A 27930-nucleotide genomic window follows, 5' to 3' on the forward strand; every position below is an offset into this window, starting at 1 on the left:
CACTGGACACTGTGCCTGTGCCTAGTAAATTGACGGCTGGGGGTGGTCTGTAAGAGCAAGAGGAGGATTAGAAGGGGCGAACGAAGGGGGTTGTGGCAATACACAGACAGACAGGCAGGCGGGAGACAGACAGACAGGCAAGCTTGAGTACTGTCCGGACGTCTATACCTTCCCAACATGGCGGCGCCGCACACGTACCAAGCGGCTGCGGCTCGTCCATCCCGCTCTGCGCGAGACCTCAGAGGCTCAGCTGTCAGGTAAGTTTCCGGTCGAGTCCCAGTTCTGCAGTTGACGCTCTTTAACTCACGCGAAGCCACAAACGCTTGTTCGTGCCACATTTTTCAACCCTGTTGCTGCTCTTTGCATATCACCTTCCCCACTTTGACAGGAGGTGCGCTCGATTTGCAATCGCTGTTACCGTCGCGCGAGTCTTCAACAATCCAACTAGAAGCGCGTTTCGTGTTCTGCTTGTTTCTAGAACGGGTCACGGTTGCAGCTTTGCGGAGTCAAAAAGAGCGAAAAGGCTCCGAGCGACCCGCGACGCTGTTTTGCGTGTTAGCGGCAAAGAGGCGCTTGCTGCCGGGTGAGGACCAATCAGGATGGAGGACAAAAAATGATGGAAAGCGACTTTATTTCGCCAATTTTAAGTTGACCAACTGAATAATTTAACCGATAAAACATCCTCCGAAAACACAGCAACCCAACGTCCCCCATCGCCTCTATTTCATCGACTTTAATTTGAAAAGTACAAATCAAAAGTCACAACCTGTAAACGAGGACCAACTTGAATTATTGTTATTATTATTTTGGTGGTTAACTGTGTCGAAAACGTATTTTGGTCGCACCGTGTCGGTTTCAAGTGGCTCTTGCGTGCGAACGGCGTCAACGTTTAAATACGTCACATTTCCGGTGGTGTAGTTTCAAAATAAAGGCATTTAAAAAATAGTTTCTTAATATTACACAATTCTTTAAAAATATATAGCTGCCCAATATTCTCGATTTATAGAAAGTGTAATTTGTGCAATCAAAACAAATATTATGCTAACTTGACTTTTTATTGTCTCTACAATACAATATTTGCATTTGTTCCAAAATGTGAATATTCATATTGAGTGCAAATATACAAGCCAGGGGAGGTGGAATGTGCAACAGCAATACAGACATTGCAAAAGGCCTTTAATTTGTTGTGTTTTTCTGCCAAACAGTTGAAAAACGTGTAATTGAAAGTTATTTTCCCCAACATATAGATAAATAAACAATTGTGTGAAAATTGCAATTTAATGCCAACATTCAGCTTGTACGAAATCTTGGGCTGTTTTCAGGCTGCACGGTCTTTGCTTTAAACATTTCTATTGGAGAAAAATGTGCAATTGTGTGAAAGTTGCGTTTTAATTTCAACATTCATCTAGTAAGCCCCACAAAATAAATTAGGTAACTTAAAAGCTGAATAATTCTTGTTTTAAACTTGTCTTGGAGCGAAAGAAAAATGTACATTTGAGCAGAAGTAATATTTGACCGTTTTTGCCATCGTGTTGTGTTTGTGGCCAACGTGACACTGCGCCTACGGCGATATGTTATCGGGCAGTGTTGGACCTGTGTGACTTTTTGGACTGTTTTGGGATTATTTGCTTTTCTCAGCAGCCCAAACGTGAACTTTGAGAGGATGGATTGCGACACGGTACTGGCTGCACTTTGTGCCCTCTTTGAGATTTTCAATTGTTTTTTTTTTTGTTTTTTTTTGGGGGGGGGGTGTAAGTCGTACGTACTCTACTCTATCTAGTGAAATTAGTCAATTCTTCTTTGACAATCTCCTATTGCTGTTTTTTATGTTTGCAGTTTTAATGCCTGCAGGCGCCGAGCGCAGTGTGTGCAAAACCAAATCTAAATCTCGCCTGTTACATAACGAGCACTAATTTGGTTAGCCCAAGCCGTGACGTGCTTGGGGTGGCGGCGGCGCGCTAATGCAAGCTAATAGCATAACAAGCTTTGGGCCCCAGCTAATTGTGGCGACGCTCATTCCTTCCGTCCCTCCTACCTTCCTACCTTTCCTGCCGCCTACTTTGCCCGTCGCGATGCCACCGAGGCAACGTCCGTCTGCCGATTCAATGCTGTTTTTATTTTATAATTTTTTTTATAATTGTATTTTTTTAAGTTGTGCCATCATCACTAGCAACGGATGTTTGGAGGTAGCTGGGAAGAGTAGCTTTCAGTTATGTAATTCTGGACTAATGTTTCATTTTGATGAGTGCCATTACGAAAGCGTGTCGAGGATTCTTGGAATGTCTTGCATGGGACAATTGTGCTTGAAAATTGCCCATAGTCCAGTCTTTCAAATCCTTGCGTTTTTTTTAACTTTATTTATTTTTTATATTTATATATATTTTTTGTGCGTGCGTCAAAATAATGAGCACAAAATCTCTTCAGAATGACAAATGTTGTCAACTGCTCGTGGTCATATTTAGTAAATGATTCTAAAAAGTGGACTGGGCCTAAACAGCAGAGCGAAAGTTTTCCCAAATGACAAATGCTGCCGTGCGTATGATTGGCCCGTTCCTTGTTGTCGTCATAAGGAGTAAAATCCAAAGTTTTACAAATGGATCTTATCGGCTTTCAAATTATCTTCAAATTTGGCTTCCATATTATCACAAAACTTCTCATAAATGACAAATGCAGTCGAAATATTTCTGGCCCGAGCACCAATTGCAAAAGTTTTAACGCCCATTATGAATTCATTGACTTTTTTTTTTATAACCCGCAAAAACTCTTAAAAAAAGAGGGCGGGGCATACATTTTGCATGAAAAACAGGAGTGGGTTCACAAAAAAGTGCACAGGTGCTGAATTCAACCCCGAGCCCAAAAATGGATGTATCGCTTTTCCACCAAGCTAAAATAGCGGGACACAATATTTATTTAATTATTTAAATTTCGAATCTTTCTGCAAAATACCAATCCAAAATATGCACGTTAGGTTTTGTCAATTTGCGGTCGTGTCTGTGACTTTTGAATGTGTGTGACTTTGAAAGGTGAAAGGTGAGTGACGTGGGTCAACGAGAGTGCAAAGTTAGCTGGGAGTGCCATGAAACCATTCCAGGCCCCACAACAAAAACACACACACACACACACACACACACACGCGATGATGCTCGTGTTCAAATAGCCACGAGGGGTTCTAACGATATAACTCCATCATCGATGCTATTTGTTAGCCAATCGATGACGTTTTGCAGTGTTTGTTAGCATTAAGCTAAACTGATTTCGGAAACGCTATCTCGACATTTCTTCTTCTTTTTTTCTTTGTTTATCAAATAGCATACTTGTGGTTGTTTAGTGTCACACAAATATAACAAATGTGTTTATTGGTTTGACACTCACTTTGCAAACACACAAAGCCTGTTGAGTCACTTTGTGGAGCATGTGCATGTGGGGGTGTGTGTGTGTGTGTGTGTGTTAGTTTGCAGGTTAAAAATCAGCTGACACACACACACACACAGATGGCCTCACACACAAATGTAAGAGCAGTGTGCACTGGTGGTGGCAGCTGCCTCTTAAAGTGGTTTCGGCCTGCTGAGTTCGACTCATGCACACACAAAGAAAAAAAAAAATGAAGTCGAGTGTGTTACAACTGTTACTACAATGTAATAAACGTGTATTCATTGTGTGTATTCCAACGGCTTGATGGCTTCACTTCATTTCACACACATGCTCGCTTGAAAACAGGGCGTGAGCGGGGCAAGCGAGCAGATGTTCGGGAAGAGGCTGCTCACAAGAAAAAAAAAGGCCCGCTTCTTCTTTTTTTAAGGCTGAAAATGTTTGCCATCGTTCCCATTTGCCGTGTTACCTTTCATGCTGAGCGAGGCGCAGGATGGTGCCTCGATGATTGTGACGGTATCGTAATCGTGAGGAAAAATATTGCAGTTTGACAAACAGCAACCTTTTGGCCTCAAACTCTCAAAGTACATTCGTGAACGTAAACAGAAACAGTTCAATTTCTTTCTAACTTTCTCCTATCCCCTTTCAGACAGTTACCCCCCCCCCCTCCCATTTTGCGCCGGTACCTTTCACGCAGAACAGCAATTCTGTATAAGCTGGCTTTATAAAAGAAGCTAAAATAAAACTGAATGTGAACTCAAATGAGTTCACAACAATGTGGCGCGTCGAGTTTTCCGCGTTTTGTTCGTCTACCTTTCACGCAGAAAAGCAACCCGGGCAAAAGATAGCATTGGCAAGCATTGTTCAACAGGCTAAAATCATATTGGGTGTCAACTAAAAGTAGAAAAAAATGACCTCACAAAGGAAGATAAAAATGTGGAGCCGAGTTTCCTTCGTCCCTCCACTTTGTGTTTGTACCTTTCACGCAGCCCAGCAACAGTGACTTTGACAGGCTTGGTGAAATTGCACAATATTCAACATGAATTCTATGACAATTGACCTGGTAAGGCGTTGAGCGTGACGGAGGAAGAGGTTGCGGGCGACAGGATGTGACTCATTGGGGAGGTCATGTGACTTCCTGCCTGCTCATCCAGCAGGTGGACGCGCGCCGCGCGTTGCAGTTTCGACATCGCTTCAGCTGTTCAAATAAAAACATACACGCATGCAAGTTTTTTTGGGGGGGAGAGGGAGTGGGGGGGTTTAAATTGCTGAACTGTCCGTTTGTCAGTGCGTGAAACAACGACAGTGGGAACAAGCTGAACCTCGGAGCGGCACCACAGCGCCGCCGGGTCCTGCCGAGTGTGGGAAACGCAGCAGGTTGTGTTTTTGTTATCGAGGGTCCGCGTCCCGCTAACGCCGAAGGTGAGCTTGTGAAAACGTATCACGTGCACTCCGCCCCCAAGTTCCATGCCGGGAGGTGTGGCATGTCGATTCCCGCTGTTAACGTTTCACAAGATGCGGCTAGCACGCACACTGCCTGCCAATAGTTTAAATATTTCGTTTGAATATTTTTGGGAGCCTTTTTTTTTTTTTAACAGGATTTATTGCCCCTTGCTTAGTGGAAACCGTGTGCTTTTTTTAAATAAGAATTTCTTTAATGAGTTTGTTAAAAAAAATGTAAATGTAAATTATACGATGATTTTTGCTAGGGGCGTGCTGACCAGGTCCCTAAGACCCATCAGCGGCTGTTGACTGTGTAATCATAATACACCTTGTAACAACGCGCTTATTACAGTGTCATAATGGTTGTCATACCACACTTGACTTGATATGACTGTGTGCGTGTGTGTGTGTGTGCGCTTGAACTGAACGCACGAAGCTGTTGGAGTAACATACTGTAGCTACTGTAATGGTACTAGGGTACCATGTAATAACACTCTTACTACAGTGTAATAACATATATGCCCTCCTAACTAGTATTGTAGTTTTTACCAATATAAAACGAAATGAAAGTGAATGAGGGAAGCGTTCATACTGGCTGAGATGAAGTGAGTGTGTCTAATAGGTGGGCGGGGACTGTGTGTTCATGTACGTGTGTGTGTTCTCACACTATGGGAGTAGCATGTGACTGAGCGTGATGGGGGAGGGTTGAGAGAGCAAGAGAGAGCGAGGGAGGGAGGGAGGATTTGTAGCATGTAGTTTGTCAGCTGTCATTAGTGGGGATGACACACACACACACGCATACACACACACGCGTACACTGCAAGTGGTAATCTCACACAGGGAAAGCAGTGGACACATTCCGGCCAGTGCATGTTGTTGTTGTTGTTGCGTTAGCCTGTGACTGGTTATGGAATGGTCGCCTCAGGATGGACTGGTCATGGACTGGATCAACCCTAAGCGCAGGTGAGATTCGACTCTTTTCTACTTTTTGGGAGTTGACGCGTTTGGTGACGTGTAAAAAGCCCATGCAGAAATGTCACCATTGACTTTTTGGTGCTTGTTATTGACTTCAAATTTGCAATTAGTTGTTTGGCCTATCATGTCTGTCACTGACTGTGGCCTATCGAGCGAGAAGTGAACATTGTTGCATGCTGCTGGTTTGTGGATGATTTGAGCTGGACTTTGAGCTTCCATGCTCCCTGAGTATGTGCACCCGGCATGTGCGTGTGTCTGTGTGACGTGAACACACAGAGCCATTGAAACAACACATCTCGTGTAATAGTAATACACATTGTAATAAGACTCTAACTACAGTGTCATGACATCTGTACCATACTTGAAATCCAAGTGTGTGTGTGCATGTGCGTGTGTGTTTATTTGTGAAGTGAGCCCACAGAGCCAACATTGGAAAACCACACATATGTAGTGTAATTGTCATGAATCTCGTAATAACTTGCTTATCACAGTCTCACAACAATTAATACCGCACTTGAAAGTGAACTAGAAAGCCCACAGAGCTGTTGAGTAAGATGTAGTATAATAGTAATAGAGTTGTAATGACATAGTTATTACCGCATTATTACAATTATTTACAATTAGTTAACTTGAAATGACTGTGTTGGTTTGTACGCGAATAACATGGATAAAGTGTGATTGTATTAAAAATTGTAATAACACATTGGTTACATTGTAATAACAGCTATACTACATTTGTGTTTGAATGACTGTGTGCGTGTGTACGCGTGTGTGTGTTTGTGCGGGTTGGGGGGGCTGCCTGGTTTCAAATGAAGAATGCACAGTCATCATTTCTCAGCATCCTAACAAAAAAAATACTGCCTACTGTTGTCCTCGCTTTTATTTGTTTGTGTGTCTTTATGCTGCTTGCAGATATTTGTCTTAATGTGTCCGTGTTGTTCTGCTGGTTCGACTACATGCTAATTGTTATGCACGCACGGAAAAAGGCATCAGCTGTAAAAGCAAAACGGTGGAATTTGAGCTTGTGAGGGGACGCTCTTTGTTCCGGTGTTTTTGCTTTAAAGACACGCACGCATGTAATGTAATGGTTAGATAAAGAAGATCTTTCTTAAAGTATTAAACCGCTCAAACGGATCTTAACAAATCTTCACCCTGTGATGGTCCTTTATCTTTATTTATTTATTTTTTCTGCTCCACTTTTTCTTTTTTTTTTGCCATTCCTAAGTGAGGCCAAAACCCTGAACGGCCTTGCTCCTCGTGTACGTGGCAACCGATGTTCGCTTCCGCTGTACTGTTACTGTCAACTTGCATCACGGCCACTTGCGATTCTCTGCATCATCTTGAGACGTATGCTGTTTTCGTTTGGTTCCAGCTTAGTGGTTGACACTCATTTTTGGTCGACTTCCAAAATGGACTTTGTTTGAGTGTGTTTTAGTATTTGCTGTTGCCGCAAGTTTGGCGACAACTTAAAGATCTTAAAAGCTTCACTGCTTTTTTTTTTTTTTTCTCCCACTGGATGCACATGCAGAGCGAGGAGCGTTCACTCGTGCAGTTTACTCTTAGCGTTTACCCGTCGAGTGGTCGTTGTGTGTTTTGTGTGCCGCTGCGTCTCCGATGAAACTTCCCTGTCAGGTTTGCTTCCCGCGTCAGCGTCGCGAGTCTTTGCGAGCTTTGACAACAACCGGACAGAAATGACTCGGCTGCCAGGTGGAGACAACAAAAGCGACAAGACGGCAAACATTCCGTGCACCGTCGCGTTTGTTTGTGCGTGACTTTGTGGTTTGTTTGCCTGTCCGATGCCTCGAACGGAATTTTCCATTGAATTTGGTGTTTCGGGGGGGAACATGCAATGTTGCCGCGGATCCTCACGGTGGCTTTTCGGCTTGATCGACATGACAACGGCAGACCGACACGGCAGTGTTTCCTGATTCATTTCCAAGATTGGCCGCTTCACTCCAAAGTGGCAGACTTCCTGTGTCTTTTCAGACATGCTATTGAGGCTGTTTTTTTTTTTTTTATTTTTAAAAAAATTTTTTTTAATGTGGGTCTGGTGAAGTCTCCGCACATGAATTGCAAATTTTATGTGGCTGAGTGAAACTCGCTTCGGGGGCTGAATTCTCTTCAAATCCAGTTGCAGATGAATTATTCGTTTCCTGTTTGGTGGCGGGTCAGCCCACTTTGCCGCTATGTTCCGCTCACATGTGAAAACAGATTTAAAAAAAAAAAAAAATTTTTTTAATGGGGGCAATTACTCAGCTGCCTTGCTGACATGCTTTAATTTTGGTCGCAATTAGACAAAATGAAGTGAATGTTGGAAAATGGTGCATTCAGTGTCCACTTGAAAGTCTCTTTCTGGCCAGAGATTTTTGACATTATTTTTGGTGGGTCTGCTCATGATGCATATGCCCACCCGATTAGTGTGAAAGCGAAACTGGCTTCTGAGGCAGAATTTTCCCAAAACGTTTGTGTTTTCTTACCTTTCGGTTGCTTGGCCGACCTCGTATATCGCCACCTAAAGTACCGGAGTGGAATTAATGTTTCCCAGAAGAGCTTGTATGTACTCGGTGAACTCCTAAAAAAAGTCTTCAAAGACATTTTCCTAAATTAAGAATATAATTGTCCTTGAAAATGGCACCTGACAAGTTTGAATTTGAAGACCACAAAGATATTACGGAATAGTGGCTGTTTAAAACCAATACGACGAACTTTCAGTGTCTTTTCCGACACAGCTTCTTGAGATGTTTTTGCGCGTCTTTTTATGATAAATGAGTGCATCAAATTTCATGTTGCCAAATGAAACTGGATTCATTTTCGTACGAGACAGTTTCCTGGTCTGTGGCCGGTCATCACATTTTGCAATGATGAAAATGAATATTTTGAGCAACTAAACGTCAATTTTGGTCGCACAAAATAGTTTTTGTGTTTTATCTTCCTGAGAATTTTTTTTTGTGGCTCTACTGATGATAGACGTGCCTCCCAAATTTCATGTTGCCAAGTGAAATTGGCTTCAGAATTGTCCAAGAATTTTGGACTCGATTTGGTGGGCTTCCTCATGAAAGACAAGCCCATCATGCTCGTATGCCGCATTTTATTCCCACAAAATCTTCAATTTGACTTCCTTCAGCTTGCAGATTACCTCTGGAGTTGGGATGCCTTGCACCTCAACTGTGGGACATCTCCATAGCAACCGGTCCCACGTCCACATTGACTATCTGACCCGTTGTTCCCCAAGTCAAGTGTTTACTGGCTCTTGAAATGATTCAATCCCTCGTCGGGGAATTGAACAGCGGCCTCCCCGGTGACAGGCGGGAGGGTGTGTGTGTGTGTGTGGGGCGTCCCGCTCACCGCGCCGCCGCCGCCACGCTCGCCCGTCAACAGCTGCAATAATGTACGTTGTCCACGGCAACCGTCACTGACCATAAAGCCAGTGGCATCAAGCAGCCATGACAAACTGTTCTGACCTGACGTCCACACACGCGCACGGCGACACATCGCTGGCGTACGCTGGTACTCGATGAGGCGGCGTTGCTAATCGCGACTATTCAATTTTCTCCACGTTGGCGGCCTGCGAACGCATTGCGGCCTTGACGGAAGCCTGCACGTCTTCAGGAGATCACACTTTTTGGCCATCATCTTCCCTCCGTCTGTCTCGTAACGTGACAACTGTGAAAAAGCAGGAAGTGGACCAGATTTAAAAAAAAAAAAAAAAATCATTCAAAATGTAGATGTGCATCTGTCCGATGCTAATGCAAAGGAGGCAGCCATTTTGATCCGACTGTTGGCGAGGGGGCCAGCCGGGCCGTTATAGAATTCAAGCTAAAGGATGATAACAAGCTGCTAAGTGTCCCGCGTCTCCCCGGGCAACCAAACGAGCGAGCGAGCTTGGCCAACTCCTGCTGTGTTTTTATCTTGTTAACGGCGCTCGTGCCGTACGTTTGCCAGACAGCGACTCAAAATTTGGATTTGCTGGATTTAAATCGCTCTGCTCCAATGTAGCGCGTTTACATTTATGTTTTTAATGTTTATATGCCTCTGACGGACCAAACAGCCGTCTTACTTATTTCATTTCATTATTACTACTTCTGTAAATTCACTTTTGATGTTCCACACTGCAAAAAGTATCATACAGAATGTATGTAACCCGAATGTAATATAATGTGAAGAAATTTACATAGGATGGAAAAAGTCCAGTTCAAAAGCCAGATTCTTGTGTCATAAAAAAAAAAAAAAAAAAAAAAAAAAAAAACGAGACCAAGAGAACTCATTTTCGAATCGGCTCCACTCTGCAGCATTAATGTATCCTACAAACGACACAACTCAATTTAGCGGAGAAAAAAAAAAACAAAAACATCACATGTGAAATAGTCAGCATTTAAAAAAAAACAAACAAAAAAAATCTTTACCAGACATGGCAAAAATAATAAAAATGGAGGGCAGTGTATTAAGCCCACTGTTTTTTTTTTTTGTTTTTTTTTAGCTTCACCAGCCTCATCAACGCCTTGTGAGAGAATGTTTTCAAAAGCGACACAAATTGCTTAAGATTAAATCATAAATGAATCACATGTTCACACTATTGTCTGCTAAAACATCGGAACTTGCGTGAACCAGCGGCGCGTTCGATGTCTCGCCAGTCGTGTGCACACTTTTCTCAGTTGCTTCTTTTTTTTTTTTCTACTCTGGAAGGGATGAAATGGAGAATTTGATGTACATGTCAGATGCCAAATGAAAGGCGAAATCTTTTTTAAATAGGGGTGTGTTGACTTTTCCTATCCATTTTGAGCTCTCAATGTAGCATGTTGTGCGTGTGTGCGTGTGTTGCTTATTTCAATCGTAATTGTTGCGCAATTGTTCCTGATATTCAACCTAAGACCACCTGTTGTTATTTTTTTCCCAGCTCCCCTCCATTTTTCATCCCTCCATCTTTGCCCTCCTCCTCTTCTTCCTCCCGTAATGAGGCCACGCTCCTCCTCCTCCTCCTCGGGGCCTAATTATTCATTTAGAGTGACAGATGACTCTCCTGCTGTTTTCTCCCCGACATGTTTCTGCCGTGTTTTTCGACTCCATCTTCTCGGTTACCTGACATGTTTTCTTTCTCTCTTCTTCCTGATCCCTCCTTTCTGCCTTCATCTGCTTGGCGTTGACCCCGCCGAGCTGACGCTTATGTAACAGTCAGGTGACGCTCAAGACGGTTCTCCTTGAGTGGTGGTGGTGGGAGGGGGGGGGGGGGGTAGGGGGGGGGGGTTCTGAAGTATGACCCTGGACCACGTCGAGACCGTTTACATGAGCAACAGGCCTCCTTTTCTTTTCTTTTTTTTTCTCTCTCCCTTTTGGTTAGATTGAATGGATGAACTTTTATTCATTTAGCTCATGGTGTAATTAGCACATTTATTTACTGTTAATGAAAACTATTTTCTGAACTAGTTGGCTGGTTGATTGTAATCAAATTCATTCAGTCCAATTTCAACAGGAGAATTTAATTACAATTAGTTGCATTTAACCAAAAGCACCCACGAAATATAAGATAGAATTTTATCATTAAGCAGTTACTTGACATATTCTAAATGCAATTTTAATATTTAGTTACACATTAATAGTCATATGAAATAATTGCTTCATTACTGAGTCATAAATAAGAGAATCAAAATAAAATGTCTCAGTTTTGAAATATTTAATCAATTAATTGGTTAATTGATGTGTTTATGTGTTTTAATTCAAGTTTTAATTTCCTGCTCATTTATATTTCTCAATATGGAAAGTGTTTAATTACAGCTCCCGTGTTGTAATTATTTTTTGAAAAAGTAGACTGAAAAGTTCTAGTCAAAATCATCTCTTTCTTCTCCGAGCTGACTCAAAGCGGCGCGGACGTTGCAGCTCTGCTTACCTTACGGCTTTGGTAGTCTGGCAATCATCTTTTTTTTCCCCCCCTGCTTTGTCGTCTCCCCCGCCCCGCAGGCGCTGATATCTGCTGAAGATGAGTAGCGGCGGGGGGCACTCCACCCCCGAGCCCACCAGGGGGCCCGAGTCCCTCAAGAGGAAGGACTGCCCCTCAGACATGCTCGGGCCCAGGTGAGAAATTTGCTCCTCACACAAACGCTGCAAATAGAATTATACATGTGCTATGTTTCAATGAGTGGCGTTGTTGTGCGTTTACATCGTTAGCCCCAAGAGGAGCACGGAGCGACGAAACCGCGAGCAGGAGAACAAGTACATCGAAGAGCTGGCCGAACTCATCTTCGCCAACATCAACGACATGGACGACCTCAACGTCAAACCCGACAAGTGTGCCATCCTCAAGGAGACGGTCAAGCAGATACGACACATCAAAGAGCACGGTGCGTACGCAAAGACACACGTGCGCATCATGGCATACGCAACGAGGTGATGACGCGTTCCCTCCTGACGTGTTGCCGGCGGGGCTCCGGAGTTGCGACTTCATCGGGGAAAAAAAAAATACATATAGTGTATAGAGAAAATATATGCTTTAATTTTAAATAAAAATGACCAAAAACATTACAACAAAAAGGCTAAGTCTTGATGACGTAAATTAGCACAATTTGCCAAATTTCCCAAAGAGGAATTTGCTTCTGAAAATCGAACATAAAAATTTGTGTGGCTAATTTAATTTCACACTTGACTGGCGGGCAGGCCCGTTTGGATTCAAGACGTTGAAACGTTGCCGCTGTGTAGCGTGCGTCGAGCAACAGGTGACCTAGAGGTGCCAGTCGGCGGCGTCCTCAAGAAATGTTTCACGGCCCACAAACCAGAGCGCCGCTTACGCCGGGAATGCCAAAAATGCGACCTCATGGGGCCATGCCAGCCGGGCTTATCGCACAGACGGGACACGTTTGCGTGTGTGTGTGTGTGTGGGGGGGGGTGTGTGCGTGTCTTTTTGGGAGCCAGGTTGTGTGTGTGTGTGTGAGAGAGAGAAAATGTGTATGAATGTGTGCGAGATTGTGTTGGCGACACTGTGTGTGTTTTTGTGTGTGTGTAAAAGTGTGAGAATGTATGAAAAGTGTGTAAGAGTGTGTTTATGTCTGCACAAAAGTGTGTGTGTCTACAAAAACTTGAAAGTTTTTGTCTGGTGAGGAGGGTGTATTTGCTGTGTTTGTGACTGTAAGAGTCATTTTGTCTCTGTTTCTCTATAAAGTGTGTTTTAGTGTGTGTGTGTGTGCATGAAAGTGTGTACCTGTGAGTGATAATGTGGGGACGTTAGAGATGGTTTGTGTGTTTTATTGTCTAAACATCCGTGCGCGCATGTTAGGGGATAGTCTGTGTAAAAGTGTGTCACTGTAAGTGTGAAAAGAGTGTTGTGTGAGTGTGAGCGTAATTGTGTACGTGCGTGTGTTTATATGTGTGCGTACATAAACACAGAAAATCCTGCTGAAAAGCCTGACTCAATTTCCCCTTGCTCGCTGTTGCATATGTGCGAAACAGATTCGTTCGGGGTGTCGTTGCTAGCTGAACGCGTAAAACTCGCAACAGCTCATCTTTTTTTTTTTTTTTCTTCCAGAAAAAGCTCCGGTCGCTGACACAGACGAAGTGCAGAAGGCCGACGTGTCGTCCAGCGGCCACGGCGTCATCGACAAGGACACGTTGGGGCCCATGATGCTGGAGGTGGGTGATCTGACCGAATTGCGCGAGTCCCCCCCCCTCCCCCCCATCCCCTGATTGTGGGGGGGCGTCTGGCTTCCTTTCCCAAAATGGAGTCGCGCTTGTCTGCTGGGAGATAAAAAAGTCAGTGTGGCGTCACAGGTGTGTGCTGATGTACAACATGGCACACAGCACTGAGGTATAAATAAAAACCTCGCTGGAAAGCTGATTACAAGTGCGTGCTTGTGCACGAGTGCGTGTTTGTGTAACGTGCGTGTGTGTTGGGGTGTGCGTGTGTGTGTGTGTGTGTGTGTGTGTGTGTGTCAGCATGTACCTTGCTGAAAATCAGATTCTAAAGAGGAAGTGAGCGCCCGTATTTGTTGAAGGCAGCGAGTCCAGTCCTCGTCTCTTTTTTTGTCTATGTGAATCCGGATCGAATCCAGATTGCACATTTGTCCGCAATGTAAACGCCGCGTGTATGACATCATCGAACGACACTTCCTGTATGTCTGTCAGCTTAACATTGGTTGTTGAGGTCTCGCCCTCTCAGTGTGGTCATTCTTTTAACGTGTTCCTTTTTTTTTTTTAAGGCTCTGGATGGCTTCTTCTTTGTGGTGAACATGGAGGGCAACGTGGTGTTTGTGTCGGAGAACGTCAGCCAGTATTTGCTGTACCAGCAGGAGGAGCTGATCAACACCAGCGTGTACAGCGTCCTGCACGTCGGCGACCACGCTGAGTTCGTCAAAAACCTGCTGCCCAAAAGTCTCGGTCGGTGCCCGCAAAACACAAACGTAGTCATCCTCATTTCAGGCACATGTCGGAAGAGGAAAGTTGAACAAAACAAAAAGTCGCAATGTCACATTTAAATATCAACTTCATCTTGGTGACATTGTTCCTTTCCGCTTGTAAAATTTGCTGTATTATGTGCATAATATGACCATTTTTTTTTAAACAAGACAAAAGTAAAAAAAACACTGCATAAAAGGTAAAAGAAAACAAAGACCAATATATCACATTTAAATTTTGGCTTTATTCCGCCAACATTTTTCCATTGAGATTTAAAACTTAAAAAAAAAATCATAATTTTCAAGGAATGAAAAAAAATATCCCAGGCAAATTATTATTGTCATAGTATTTTTTTCTTCAAATGTTCTGATTAACAAGAAATTCAAATTAAAATAAATTTGATGATAAATTCATAAATCATATCAATTAAGAAAAATAATAATAAAACCAATTATGTAATATTACTACTTTTTTCATGTGAAATGAAATCTTGAATTTCATAATTCAAATAAATAAAGAAAAATCAATTCACATGAAAGTTCTAGAAAAAAAATTGTCATTTTTCAAACCAAGTCATTTGAACATTTTGTTGCTGTTTTTCCTCCTTTTTTTGTCCCTGCCGTGCAGTCAGTCATCGTGTTGGCGACCCATCCAGCAGGAACAGTCACACGTTCACCTGCCGCATGCTGGTCAAGCCGGCACCGGCGATGGCGACGGCGGACGGTGGCGAGGACGCCTGGCAGGCGACCGACCAGCAGGAAGCCTCGCAGCAGAAGTACGAAACCATGCAGTGCTTCGCCGTCTCCGAGCCCAAATCCATGAGAGAGGAGGGCGAAGGTAACGCAAAGTCACACAAACGCATTGCAAAGTAATGCGTTGTAGCGTAACGCGAATGATGACACGAGAATGTAAATCAAATGTAGTTTCAATTAATTTTATTTATTACACAATGGAGTCGTGAGTTATTTTGTTATTTTTGGAAACTAAAATAACCTTGATATTTGCGTGGCTTTTCTGTCCTCTGGCGTCCCGTCCTCGTTTCCTTGCCGCCTGTCCTTCGGGAAGCGCTAATTAGAATATGACACGTCTTGTCATCCTTGCGGGAAAAAAAAAGCTTTTGACGCGCTCATTTCAGACGTCTGACGGGCATTTCCTCGAATGGCTGCAAGCAAAATGGCCTTAAAATAGAATCACAACTTTAATTTTTTTTTTTTTTACTTTTTTGACATGGAAATCCCATTTTTGGAAACTCACCAAAAAAAAAAATAAACTCAACTCACTGCAGCTCTGCTTACCTTTTGGCAGCGTAGATGATGTCAATTAACCCTACTGTGATGTCACAAGGCCGCAAAAAGCCATTTTCCAAAAGCGGCACGCTTGATGGAGTGACTTTTGCGTATTTCCCACTTTGCACACATTCAGATCTGCAATCGTGTCTCATCTGCGTGGCCCGAAGACTTCCGGTGAAGGAGCGAGCGGCCATGTCGTCGTACGAGAGCTTCACCACGCGGCAGGACCTTCAAGGTGACGCACACCGGCGTCTTGCATAGTGACATAACAGTAGCATATGATGCGACACATGAAATGCAGCGGATAGCAAAAGTCTACACACCCCTGTTTGAAACAACCGGCGTTTTTGTGGTACAAACAAGTGCGACTGAAGCAATTTCTTCACGCAGGCAAGATCACCTCGCTGGACACCAGCTTGCTGCGGGCGTCCATGAAGCCGGGCTGGGAGGACCTGGTGCGGCGCTGCATCCAGAGGTTCCACCTGCAGAACGACGGCGACGTCTCCTTCGCCAAGAGACACCAGCAAGATGGTGAGGAGACGCTTTCGGCCCCGCTGTCTCGTCCTCATCTTTTGCCGTCGCTCTTCTGCCCGCAGTGCTGAGGAACGGCCACGCTCTCAGCCCCCTCTACCGATTCTCGCTGTCCGACGGCACCGTGGTGTCGGCGCACACCAAAAGCAAACTGTTCCGCTCGCCCGCCACCGACGAGCCGCAGCTCTACCTGTCCCTGCACATCCTGCAGAGGTAATGTCTTCTATCACATCATCCGCATCTGGAGACTCAGATTCTATGAAGCCACTTGGTTTGATTTTTTCGTCCAATCAGATTTCATCTATGTGTTGCCATGCGGATGTAATCTGCTCAGGACCTGGCAGTCAACCTCGAGATTCCAATTGGCAACATTGTGAACATCTGTGGCAGCGAATGAATTTAGAACGTTGCGCTGTGCAAAAGCAATGAAAAGCACCGTGTTAAATAGTTGACCATCGAAAATAGGAATTAATTCAGGAAAAAGGCGTTAAATGCTCCAGCTCTTTAAAGTGCGCACTCTGACTCGTGCACAAAGATCAGCAAGTGACGCGCGAAAAAGCCAATTTAGAAGTCAAATCTTTCATGTGGTGGCGCTTGTTTCACTGGCTGCATTCATGTCGACATCCTCCGGGTGCCTTCACTTGATCACATCTGAAAAGCTCTTTTGAAAAAATTGACCAAACCAATCCAGTCAAGTGACTCCCAAAAAAAATCCCCCGGGAAGTCGGCCAATTGGTTCAGAAGCGATCGGATTGTACCCCCTCAAAAGTTAAAAATATTTGGTCGATTTCCGAAGTCTCAAGGAGCCATGCTTGGAACTGAACAGAAAGTTCGGCTATTTTATTTGAAACACGACGCTAAAATGAGTTTCACTGATCAACACAATATTTGCCATTATGCACCCCAAGAAAAAATTTCAACGCCCGAAATTGAACGGGAAGTTGGCAGCCAATTGGAAATGATATTCTCGATGCTGATTGGCTGTCGCCGACGAGGGACGGACTGGGCCCACGTGGGTCGACCTGAAAAACTGGCAATGCCCACGTCTGCGTGACAGTCTCAGGGGTCAACGCAAGCCTTCGCAGTTGGCACCTCAGGACAATTTAGAGTTTTTCACAAAGCTTATTTGCGGGACGTGAGAGGATTAGCGGGAGAAAACCCACATGAGCACGGGAGAGCATGCAAACGCCACAAATCGATTCAAAACCCAACGCGCAGAAATGTGAGGCGTACTCGATAACTGGTAGACGAGCAGTTAACGTCACGTTAACGTCCATATCAGAATAACCACTTTATGTTTCTTCTTCAGGGAGAATATGGGCGCCATACCTCTGGACGTCCCGACAAGCCTCGGCATGTCGAAGGCCAGCGGCTCCCCCGACGCCACCGTCACCGGCAACCACTTTGCCGCGTCTTCGTGCGGCTTCGCGAGCCGAGCCGCCACGCCACAGGCCAACTGCCACAAACTCGGCAGCCCCTCGGCCCAGGGAAGCCCCAGCGTCACCTCCGGGGGGCCCGTTTTGTCCCCTCGCCATCACCACAGCCCCGGAATGGCGGCAAGCAGCAGCAACGGCAGCCCTCACGTCCCTCAACATCAGACTGGTTCTTTCTCACCGGGCGGCGGTCTCCATTCTCCGGGGTCCGTCTGTACCAGCTCCAACAACCGTGGCTTCAACCCACTAGGAGCCCTTCAAGCCCTCAGCCAGGGTCACAGGACTTCCGAGTCCCCGGATGGACAGTCGGCCCTCCGCAGCCCTCTTCCCAGCTCTCAGGAGAAAGACCACCTTGGCTTGGAAGACGATTTGCTGGGGACATTCGTGGACCAGCAGGACTCGTCCCAAAACCAGGAGGGCGAGCCAGACCAGGGGAAGGACCAGGACCCGGACAGTTCGGACGAGCCGGACCACCTACTGAGCGCCAAAGGCCAGACGCAGCTTCTGCAGCTTCTCACCACTAAGCTAGAACCCCCGGACCCGTGCTCGTCTCTCGGGGTTCTGGCGGACGAGCAGTTGGCGCACACCAACCACTCTGCGTCGTTGAAGGAGAAACACAAAATCCTGCACCGGCTGCTTCAGAACAGCAGCTCGCCGGTGGAGTTGGCCAAGCTGACCGCCGAGGCCACGGGAAAGGAACCTGCCGGCTCCGACGCGGCGGGCGGCTGCGGTGACGACAGCGCGGCCGCCCTGGCGGATTTGGACGTCAAGCAGGAGCCGGAGAGCCCAAAGAAAAAGGACAACGTGCTGCTGCGCTACCTGCTCGACCGCGACGACAACGGCATCCTGGAAAAAGCCATCAAGATGGAGGCCTGTGACGGGACCAAGATGGCCGCCATCAAGACGGAAAAACTGGATCCTGCGTTCAACATTAGCGACCAGGTCAGTTCTTGCAATTCACACAAAGCCGTACTCTTCCATCGTGGCAATACATGAAATTCATGATATTGAAAGAGGTCCTATTTAAGTAGGTCCTAGGCATGTTTTTATAGAATTTCTGCCACTTATGATTTAAGGTCTTTAAACACACTTTTGAAATAATGCAAACACATTTCAAAGAGCGTATTTGGAGCGAGGAGAAAAAATTTGTAAAGATGCATGTCATAAAATTAACAGAAAGCCGTCACTTTCTGTTGGCGTAAAAAGCAGGATTGAATATATTTTATATTTATTTTATTATTTTATTTTATTTATTTATTTATTTTATTTTTAATTTTTTTCCGAGCTCTGCTTCATAATTTGTGTTTTTGTGCACGTCCGTAGCGGCTTACGCAGCAAGCGGCGTGACTGCCTCCAATTTGTGCGTCCTACTGTACATCACATGCGACCTCATTAGAGGCCCCGCTCTATTTTTAGCTCCTCCTCCATTCGTCAGCCAAACGGCCACGGGGGCGTAATCCACCGTGCTTGTGCGCGTCAGTAAATTGATCGGTCCGGTTTATTTGGGAGTCGATCTCCTTTTTATTACGTTTGTCTAATTGTCATTTGGGAGGTCGCTCGCTAGGTCGGGTCACACGCTCGACCGGGAAAGGACAAGTGTCACCGTCAAACTCTGCATTTTTTGGGGGTTGACTTCCGTATTAAGGGTTGAATAAGCAATTGGGTTCAAGTCCCAATTTTGGGTTAAAAAACTGCATCAGGTTTTAAACTACGGTTAGGATTTTTAATTATGCTTCCAAACAGCTTCACATTATGTTAGATTTAGTTTTAGATTTTTGAATTCAGGTCGCAAGTCCAGGTTGGAGTTTCAAATCTGGTTTAGGATTTTCAACTAGAGTTAGGATTTCAAATAAGGAATAATAAGTTAAAATTCTTAAGCCTGAGTTAAGGTTTTCATTGAGGGTTTAAAATGAAGTCGTGCATAAATGTTTGCCCTCAGACCAGCGAGTTGGAGGATCTTCTGGATGGCCTGCAGGGCGGCGCCCTTCATCATCATCAGCAGCAGCAGCAGCAGCACCATCAGTCGTTCCCCCGGCAACTGTCCAGAGGAGGTCCGGGCTCCTCTTCCTCCTCCTCCTCGGCGCAGCTCGCCGACTTCTCTGCCGACAAGCAGAGCGTCATCGGAGACATCCTGCAGATGATGGATGCCACCCACGGCACTCACGGCACCCACGGGGACCACGGTAGCCCGCCCCCGCATCACCCGGCCTTCCCCGCCATCAGCCCTGCAGGTACACGCCAGGGTTAGGGTTTCAAGTGACACATGAGTGTTTGAGTTTAAAAGAATTCAGTTTGGGGTTTCGAACAGGGTTTAGAGTTTGGAAATAGGGTTCCAAGCAAGGGTTAAGGTTTCAAATATTAGGGATAACATTTCAAATTAGGGCTTCCAGCTATGGTTAGGGTTTCAAATTAGAGTTTGAAGCATAGAGTAGTGTTTGAAATTAGGGTTTCAATCCAAATTTGCAAATTGGGCTTTAAATAAGATTTAAAACCAAGATTTTTTTTCCAATGAATATTCTCAGCAGAGGACAGGTTTGGCGTCAAGTCAAGGGTTAAGGTTTCAAATTAGGGTTTGAAGGAAAATGTTAACATTGGTCAGCGTAATGTTGCTTCCCCTTGAACATGACTTAACTTTTTTTCTGACTAACTTTGGACGTAATTCCTTGGGCCTCCCGTAGGTGGCGCCAGGCCAGGCCATCCGGGTGGAGGGGCGGCGCCCGCCAGGAACCTATCGCAGGACGGCCTCGCAGGGAGGCCGTTGGGCCCGCAGCACAGGAGCGCCAACAACAAGCCGTACGCCTTAATGCAGCAGCAGCAGCAGCAGCAGCAAGGCATGATGGCAAACAAACCACACACGCAGCAAACCGAATTTACCCCCTGAAAAATATTTTTTCGAGAAATATTTATATAAACTCATCTGAATTTTTTTTATTTTTCCCTCCTACAAAAATCAAATATGTACCTAAATCAAGCCTGAGTTCGGGTTTGAAATAAGTATTATAGTTTTTCAAATTCAGGTTTGAAGACACGGTTTGCGTTAGGGTTTGAAATTAGGATTGATTTGCGTTTGATGTGTGTGTCGTGTGATTGAGCAAGGAAGTGAAAATGTGCTCTTGTGTTGTCTCCTTGTCAGCCATGTTGTCCAGCGGGCCAACGGCGGGCTCGCTGCAGCCGGGCTGGGGGCCGGCGGGAGGACCCCCGGCGCCGTCCTTGGCCCAGGGAGTTCGAGCGGCTCGCATGCTCCCCAACATCAGCGGCGCCGGTCCCGCCAGGGGAGCGTCGTCCCGATCGGTGGCGGCCACGCAGATGATGGCCGGCGGTAAGTGACGCCGTCACGTTTGTTGACTCGTTGCACATTTTTAATTGGAATCTTCGGGAATGTATTAATTTCCAATTACTGAGTTATATGCTTTATAAAATAGTGTAAAATGAAAAATATGAAATGTATAGGTTTTATCGTGCTAATATTTTGGATTGTTCTCCCAATAAATGAATTGTAAAAAAAAAAAAGATTTTAACAAAGCATTTCTTCAAATGTATTGATTCCTGATTTTCACTGTATTTAATGACGTTATTTGTAAAATAAAAATATTAAATGTACATAGTGTATATGAAAATATTTATATTATTTAAATTAAATTATTTTATTTTTTTTATTATCATATCCAAACACACTGAATTATTTACGGTAGATTAATTCACATATTATGTCGTGACTTAAATGAATTTATTTTAATGTGTTTATTTTCATTCTAATTAAGGAACCTGCTATTTTATGAAAATAAAGAATCCCAAATATTTAATGACGATGAACTAATATTGTTTTAATTTGAATTAATTTTGACCAATCAGAGATGGAGCTGCCCAATCCCGCCTACCCTCAGCAGCACGCTCCGCCCAATCAGACGGCCCCATGGCCCGACCGGATGATGATGGAGCACTTCGGAAGCCAAAACCGGTGAGGACGATAAAACGTTGACCTTGCCTGAGTTGACGTGACGTGACGTTAACGGGACGGCTCCGGTCGCAGGTCGCCGTACGGGCTCCCGCCGGAGGACGGGCCGGGCTGCTGCGGGGCGGCGCCTGAGGGCCCCGCCGACGAGGGGGCGCTCCTCAACCAGCTGTGCTCCTTCCTCAAGGACTACGATGGCCTGGAGGAGCTCGACAAGATGCTCGGCATCCCCACCCTGGCCGGACAGGTGAGCCCAAAACGAAAAAAGGTGCGCTTCATGTCATGTCATCTTTCTAAATGAGGTTTTCAAGCCTGGGTTAGGGTTTGAAATCAAAAGGGTTGAAGGCAAGGTTGGGGTTTGAAATTCTGGGGTCAAACCTGGATTTGGGTTTTGGAATAAAACGTATTTAGGGTTAGGTTAGGGTTTAAAAATAAATTTAGGGGTTGAAATTAAGGTTTCAAGCCTGGATTACGGTTTAAAACTCGGTTTATGGCTTCCCATTAGGGTTTGAAGCCTGGTTTAGCAATTAGGGTTAGGGTTTGAAATGTGGCTTTTAAGACACGATTAGGGTTTCAAATCAGTGTATGAAGCCTGCAATGAGGTTTGGAATTCATTTTACAAATCAAAAAAATTCAATTTCAAATAGTAGGCAATGCGACTCTGGTTAGGGTTTCAACTAAAAGACTTTAAAAGTAAGGTTTTGGGCCTGACGTCAACGTGTGAAATGTCCTCAGGGCGGCGCGTCGGAGCAGGAACATCTTTTCGTCCCGTCGGACGCGCTGGCGCCGCCCGTCAAGCCCCCCGTCTACGCGGCGCAGCACTACGCGGGCTACGGCGGGCCGCCCCCCGACGCCGCTTTCCTCTGCCCCCCCGTGGGCGGCGGCCACATGGGGCAGCAGAGGGCGGGCGGCTACCCCCCCATGATGAGGATGCCAGGGGTGCAGGGCCCCCGGCCGGGTGGGCCCCGGCCTGGGGGTGCCAACCCACAGCTGCCCCCGCAGCCCAACAACCTCAGGCTGCAGCTGCAGCACCGCCTGCAAGCGCAGCTGGTAAGAAATGAAAAAAAGGAATACAAATCCTGCCACATTTGCATTGCATTGTGATTTTTCCGGAGGAAAATCATTTGCACTTTGTCAAATCATACTTCCAAAAAACGTGTCGTAATTGAGATCATGAAACGGAATGTAAAAAATGACTTATGTCCACTTGGTGGTGCCAGAGGGGCTTGAAGCACCTTTGAAGCTTCGACACGAGTCAAACCAATTTCATGGAAAGCTTCAATGCTTCAAGAAGCTTCATCTCACCGTCACTAGCATCTCCTCTATGTACATCCCTAAATCTGTATTATTCTGCCCCCTGATGGCCAAAAGGAGCAACAGCATGTCCACTGAACGGAAGTAAAAAAAATTTAACTGTCATTACCGATTTTTTATTTTAGTTTATTTTTTTTAGTAAAACAATTTAGAGTGTTTTTTTTTGTTTTTTTTGCAGCTAACGGTCCGATTTTTTTCCTCATAGAACCGTCAGCCAATCATGAACCAGATGACTGGCGTTTCCAGTATGAATCTACCTCTCAGGTCCAACCTTCCCAACCAGGTCAGAACTTGAAACTTGCTATTTCACGGTCCAGTAATTCCGATTTTTCTCCACTGACGTGCAATCAATCGAAACGCACAAGACATGACCGATGACTTTGACAAGCAGGCTCCATCTTGTGTGCGTCTCGCCAGGGCTCGTTCAACGCGCAGATGTTGGCGCAGCGTCAGCGCGAGTACCTCAGCAACCACCTGCGGCAACGTCAGCAGCAGCAACAACATCAACACCAGCACGGAGCCATGATGGCCGTCAACATGCCTCCCAACATGGCCGCCGCCTCCATGAGCGGGCCCAATCCGCGTCTGTCTCAAAGCGCCACGCAACACTTCGCCTACGTCGCGCCCAGCTACGGTACTTGAAAGACCACGGTATTTAGAAAACAAAACATTAACAACGTTTGTTCATTTAATTTTTCTCAAGTTCGACGGGCCGGATTAAAACGTTTAACGGGCCACATGTGGCCCCCGGGCCGTAGTTTGCCCACACCTGCTCTAAAGCAACATTTTCATGTGAGATATGGCCAGAGACCAAAAACAGGCCAGTTTTTCTAGCAATATGTAAAAAAAAAAAAAAAAAATTTGAGAGAGAAATTAGTCAGATAATGTCGGCCTCTTGTGACCATAACAAGTATTGCATCTATTTTTTTTCATAACTGCTCCAACTCTTTTACAACTATTATTAATAAAGAAATAAAGACTAATAATAGCAAAGTTCTTGGTTGGTCCTTGGCGATGGTGGTGCGAAACATAAAAGCCACGATAAACAAGGAATTACGTTATTGTTAAATAGGAAGGTGAAAATGTAAAATATTTTAGGTAAGTAAAATAAGTAAAATATTTTCCAATTGTGTAGGAGGGATGAGCCAACATCCTCATCATCATCATCATCATCATCATCATCAAGACTCGACGTCCGTGTTGGCTTGTCCTTCCGGGACGCCGCCCGGCGCCATGTTGTCCCCCAGGATAGCGGCGGCCCACGGCCAAATGCAGGGAGGGGCGGTGCCCCCCTACCCCACTGGGGGCACCGACCTCAACGGATGGTTGCAGACGCCCAACAAGTACTCACAACCCCCCCCCCTCCCCCGCCTTCCTTTAAATTATTATTATTATTTTTTTAATGTTATTTTATTTTGTTTGCCAGCGTCTACCAGCAACAGGCTGCGTTCTCCAACGGCGGTGGCGGCAGCATGTACAGCGGCAACAACAACAACATGAACATGAGCAGCAGAGGAGCAAACATCAACAACATGTCGGCACATCTCAGCGGCATGCACTCGGAACAGGTCCGACATTTTTTATTGCATCCAAAATTCAATACAACTTTTCCCGATAATTACTCATTTCTTTCTCAAAAATGTTACTTCTTCCTCAGAAATGTGCCCTTTTTTTTGTTTGGGTCACCGATCATTGAATTGAATTGAAATAAATAAATAAATAAATAAAACAATCTCCGATTTGATCAGAAGATCAGCTATTTCAACAACTTGTTCATTTGCTGTACAGTTGACCTTTTACCGGCCATGCCAACAAAATTGCCAAAATTTGCTTATATTTTGGGGAAAAAAAAAATTAAAAAAAAAAAAAAAATCAACAATCATTGCAAAATATCTTCTGATCCGATCCAGCCAATCCGATCTGTGTAAAGTCTATGCTTTTTTTTGTTGTTGTTGTTTTTTCAAAATGAATTACTGTTACTGTGCGTTTTGTCCCAGGTGGGCGAGGGCAATCTGATCCTGGATCAGCTGGCGGGAATGGACATGCTGTCGCCAGAAGGAGACGTCAACTGTGCAACGGTGAGTGCAAGTCGCGTTTTGGCTTTTTGCGACCCCGTCGCTCCTCCGTCCTCATGAGGAGCGACAAATGTTCAAGACGGGAGATTGTTTTTTAAACCCCAAAAATGTTTTACATTTTGTACTAATGTACATGTTCTTTGTCCATAAATGTCAGATAAAATCATTGACCCTTGTCAAAAATCCAAAAGAAATTCTGCTTTCTGATTCTAATCAAGGAGTAGGAGTTTAGTTTTCAGTCGTGCTCTGTTTCCCATCCAACGGTTTTCATCATCTTTTTCCGGGATTTGAGCTCCTTTGCTCTTTCAATCAGCAGCGTGACGACAACCTGGCGATCACATTTATAAGTGAGGAGCTCAGAACATTTAGGAACTAACAAATGTGTCATTCATCCCACTTTTGTGTCTTGCTAGAACTTCTGCTGACACGGTCGAACTTGGATCTGGATCTCGAAAGCTTCGGATTCAAGTGGGAACGCCGGCTTCCCTTCTTTGTCTCCGAAATAAATAAAGAATGAATCTCCTAAGTGATGACTGCAAGGAAATCTCCTCTCATGAGCCTCCCTCCTCATATTTCAAGCCCTCGGAGGTCCTGAACGAACACTGGAATGCATTCTGCTGCCACCTGCAGACGCCTAGATGCAACTGCAACAACGTTGTGGCTTTCTGACTCCTGCGAGCAAAAACGTTTCTGCTTGAACTGAACGAGAATTTTCGAAAGTGGTGGTCGTGTCCAAGAAATTTCAAAGAATCTTATTTCTTCCCCCAAGTGGAACAACAAAGCAGCCATTGTGGACTTGTTTGAAGTCAGCAAACACAAGATTTTGAGTTAAAATTGAGCAACTAAAATTTAAACGTCAGCGCTGCGTTGGCTAGGCTAACTCATCGCTAACAGGCCGAAACTCAATTTGGATTTTTAATATTCTGCCAATAATATTGATTATTGAGCGTTCAAGAGCTGATGGCGGTTGAGTCGCACGACATTCCAAGTGATGATGAAGCACGAACTGAATATCATGAGCAAAAAAAAATCTCTGAAACGTTCACTGTCAATTCAGCAACTGGTTTAATCTTATTTTGGGTGGAAACTACGAAATTCACGACCGCAAAATGCAAAAAGAGATATTAAAAATACAACTTGAAATATGCTTCATTAAAAATAAAAATAGAATTTTGCGGTTTGGCACGTGGCAAATTCACGGATTTTGTTTTTGGAACAAAATCCTCGTTATTCGCAGCAACTACCGAGGTCACATTTTTTTTAATTTATTTTTTTTTACCAGAACTCCGCTTATTTGTATGTTTAGGGGGCTTCTCACATTTTTTATGCCAATCAGAAAGTGTGACCGGTTTTGTTTTTCAGAACCATCCCAGTGATTTTCTTTTTTTTTGTAACCAGACCCCCCACATATTTGCATTTCTTGCCGATTATTTTTTATTTTATTTTTTATTTTTTACCAAAAAATACACCTCACTAGTTCAGCCTCTGTCTTCAGGGGGTGCGCTAATGTTGACGGGGCGGTAAGCAGGTTCTTCGGTGGCTTTTGCCTTGGCCTGGCTTTGCCAACAAAACATTTAGCGGCTAATTATGGCATTGATTGCTAATCATTGACAGTCCTCATTTAATTTTTTTTGATTGTTTGCATTTTGACACCAAATACGAAGCTAATGTAGTATCACCAGCCTTAACCGTCTTAGATGCTAACGCGTGCGCTAATTGAATTAGTGTTTTCAAGATACTCTCAGATGAAAAACACATTTACATGAATACACGTTGGGGGGGGGGGGTCCAAAATGCTACTACCATAAGTCTTAAAATGACAAAAGAGGTTTTTGTATTTTTTTCAGCATTTTTAGCTTGCTGGCTAGGTAGCAAGCTAGCATACAATTGAGCCACTGAGATTGACAGTAGGCTAACTTCTGTTTTAGGAGTGTGTTTTTAAGTTTTAAGGTTCTGTCATCACCTTTGATTTTGTAGGTTGGATGCTAGCCAATAGAAAAAAAAGGAAAAAAATGGGATACAGAAAACAAGAGCACTGCCTCCGAAACTAAAAGTGAAAATTGAAAGAGAAGGAAAGAAAATATGTGGAGTTAGCCCACTTTTGTTCTCAGTGGTTCAATTTGGTTTGAGAGTGTTTCGTGTCAAGTGGCAGGATTATTTCCTGGAAAACAACCAAAGTCATTTGGAATTGTACACAAGTGGAATGTTGACAAAATGTGTTTGTCGAATTTTCAACAATATTGTCGTCTTGGAATTTGCCCACTTGATCTTTCAAGTGTCTGCATTTTGTTTCAGGTTGCTTGGCACAAAGCAGCGCAAACAATTGCAGAACAACAACTAAAATCGTTTTATTTATTCTCGAAGCAGAATGTGTAAGAAATTGGCCAAATGTGTTCCAAGTCGACGTTTTGCCAATATTTTTTTTAATTGTCGTTTTCTATCTGATGATCCTAAAAAATGATTTGACACTGAAATGAACGATGGTGAGTGTTGGACAATCGTGTTTTTTTGTTTTTTCTTTTGCTGGTTTTAAGTCCAAAGACGTGACGAGCAAAAGCCATTGAAATATCCCGAATGTCACTTTTTGGTCGGTGACGTAGTCATATATGAATTCATATAACGTTTATGACACACATGTGACTTTTCTTACATGATAGACGGCTATTTTTTCTGCAAAGTACTTTTCTTGATAAGAATGCCTTAGAAGTTTCTGGTTTTGTTTCATGCGACATTTATGGATGTTTTAATGCTCACTAGATCAAATTTTAAATCATGAATGTAAATTCCATGATGGAATCTTAGATTATACTTTAAAATCTTTTTCCATTTGATTAAAAAAAAAATTTCCTTTCTTCTTTGGTTTGTGCAGCAGGAAAGCATTTAGCGTACTGTTGAAAAGTTGTTGAAGATAATCATCATAATAATAATGGAAATAATAATAATATATGAATCCATGTCAGAAAGTTGAATGAAGCAAGAGTTGTGGATGTTAACGCTGCTTTTGTTTTGTCGCTGCCGCTGCCGTGTTAATTTATGAGTGATGCCACTGTAAATAAATGTATTTTTATTCACACACTTCCCGCCACATTGTCTCATTCACATTTGTCTGTTACGTTTCTTACGATTTGCATTTGTGTTATTTGTCTGGTTGGCGTTTTTTTGCTTCAAATGCA

The 27930-nt window shown here is 44.3% G+C and overlaps 1 protein-coding gene across 3 annotated transcripts; it reads left to right on the top strand.

Annotated features, from left to right (window-relative positions):
• LOC148326208 (nuclear receptor coactivator 2-like) lies at positions 1–27832 on the top strand. Of its 3 annotated transcripts, none has more exons than XM_088311682.1 (22): positions 1–257; positions 11740–11853; positions 11947–12119; positions 13298–13401; positions 13968–14145; positions 14791–15000; positions 15586–15687; positions 15843–15983; positions 16049–16196; positions 17293–18358; positions 19356–19647; positions 20095–20247; positions 20550–20735; positions 21269–21374; positions 21447–21615; positions 22104–22418; positions 22888–22965; positions 23100–23316; positions 23818–24025; positions 24109–24250; positions 24680–24760; positions 25171–27832. In XM_088311682.1, the coding sequence occupies exons 2-22, from the start codon at positions 11759–11761 to the stop codon at positions 25180–25182; spliced, it is 4176 nt and encodes a 1391-aa protein (XP_088167808.1). In that variant the 5' UTR covers positions 1–257; positions 11740–11758; the 3' UTR covers positions 25183–27832. The 3 variants fall into 3 exon arrangements, with proteins under 3 accessions (XP_088167808.1, XP_088167809.1, XP_088167807.1); XM_088311683.1 differs by lacking the exon at positions 1–257 and adding an exon at positions 5526–5775 and having other exon boundaries at positions 20095–20236; positions 20548–20735; XM_088311681.1 differs by lacking the exon at positions 1–257 and adding an exon at positions 5527–5775.
• The last annotated feature ends 98 nt before the right edge of the window (positions 27833–27930 follow it).

This window comes from Idiotropiscis lumnitzeri, chromosome 12, assembly GCF_059441095.1.
Source record: "Idiotropiscis lumnitzeri isolate Australia: NSW breed Sydney's pygmy pipehorse chromosome 12, RoL_Ilum_1.0, whole genome shotgun sequence".
Lineage (NCBI taxonomy): Eukaryota > Metazoa > Chordata > Actinopteri > Syngnathiformes > Syngnathidae > Idiotropiscis > Idiotropiscis lumnitzeri.

What these genes read in the sequence shown, in the direction of transcription:
- LOC148326208 (XM_088311682.1), top strand. Translation starts at nt 11,759, where the DNA reads ATGAGTAGCGGCGGGGGGCACTCCACCCCCGAGCCCACCAGGGGGCCC. An exon ending in ACGACACATCAAAGAGCACG is followed by an intron (nt 12,120 to 13,297) that starts GTGCGTACGCAA and finishes TTTTTCTTCCAG; the next exon opens with AAAAAGCTCCGGTCGCTGAC. An exon ending in TCCCCACCCTGGCCGGACAG is followed by an intron (nt 21,616 to 22,103) that starts GTGAGCCCAAAA and finishes AAATGTCCTCAG; the next exon opens with GGCGGCGCGTCGGAGCAGGA.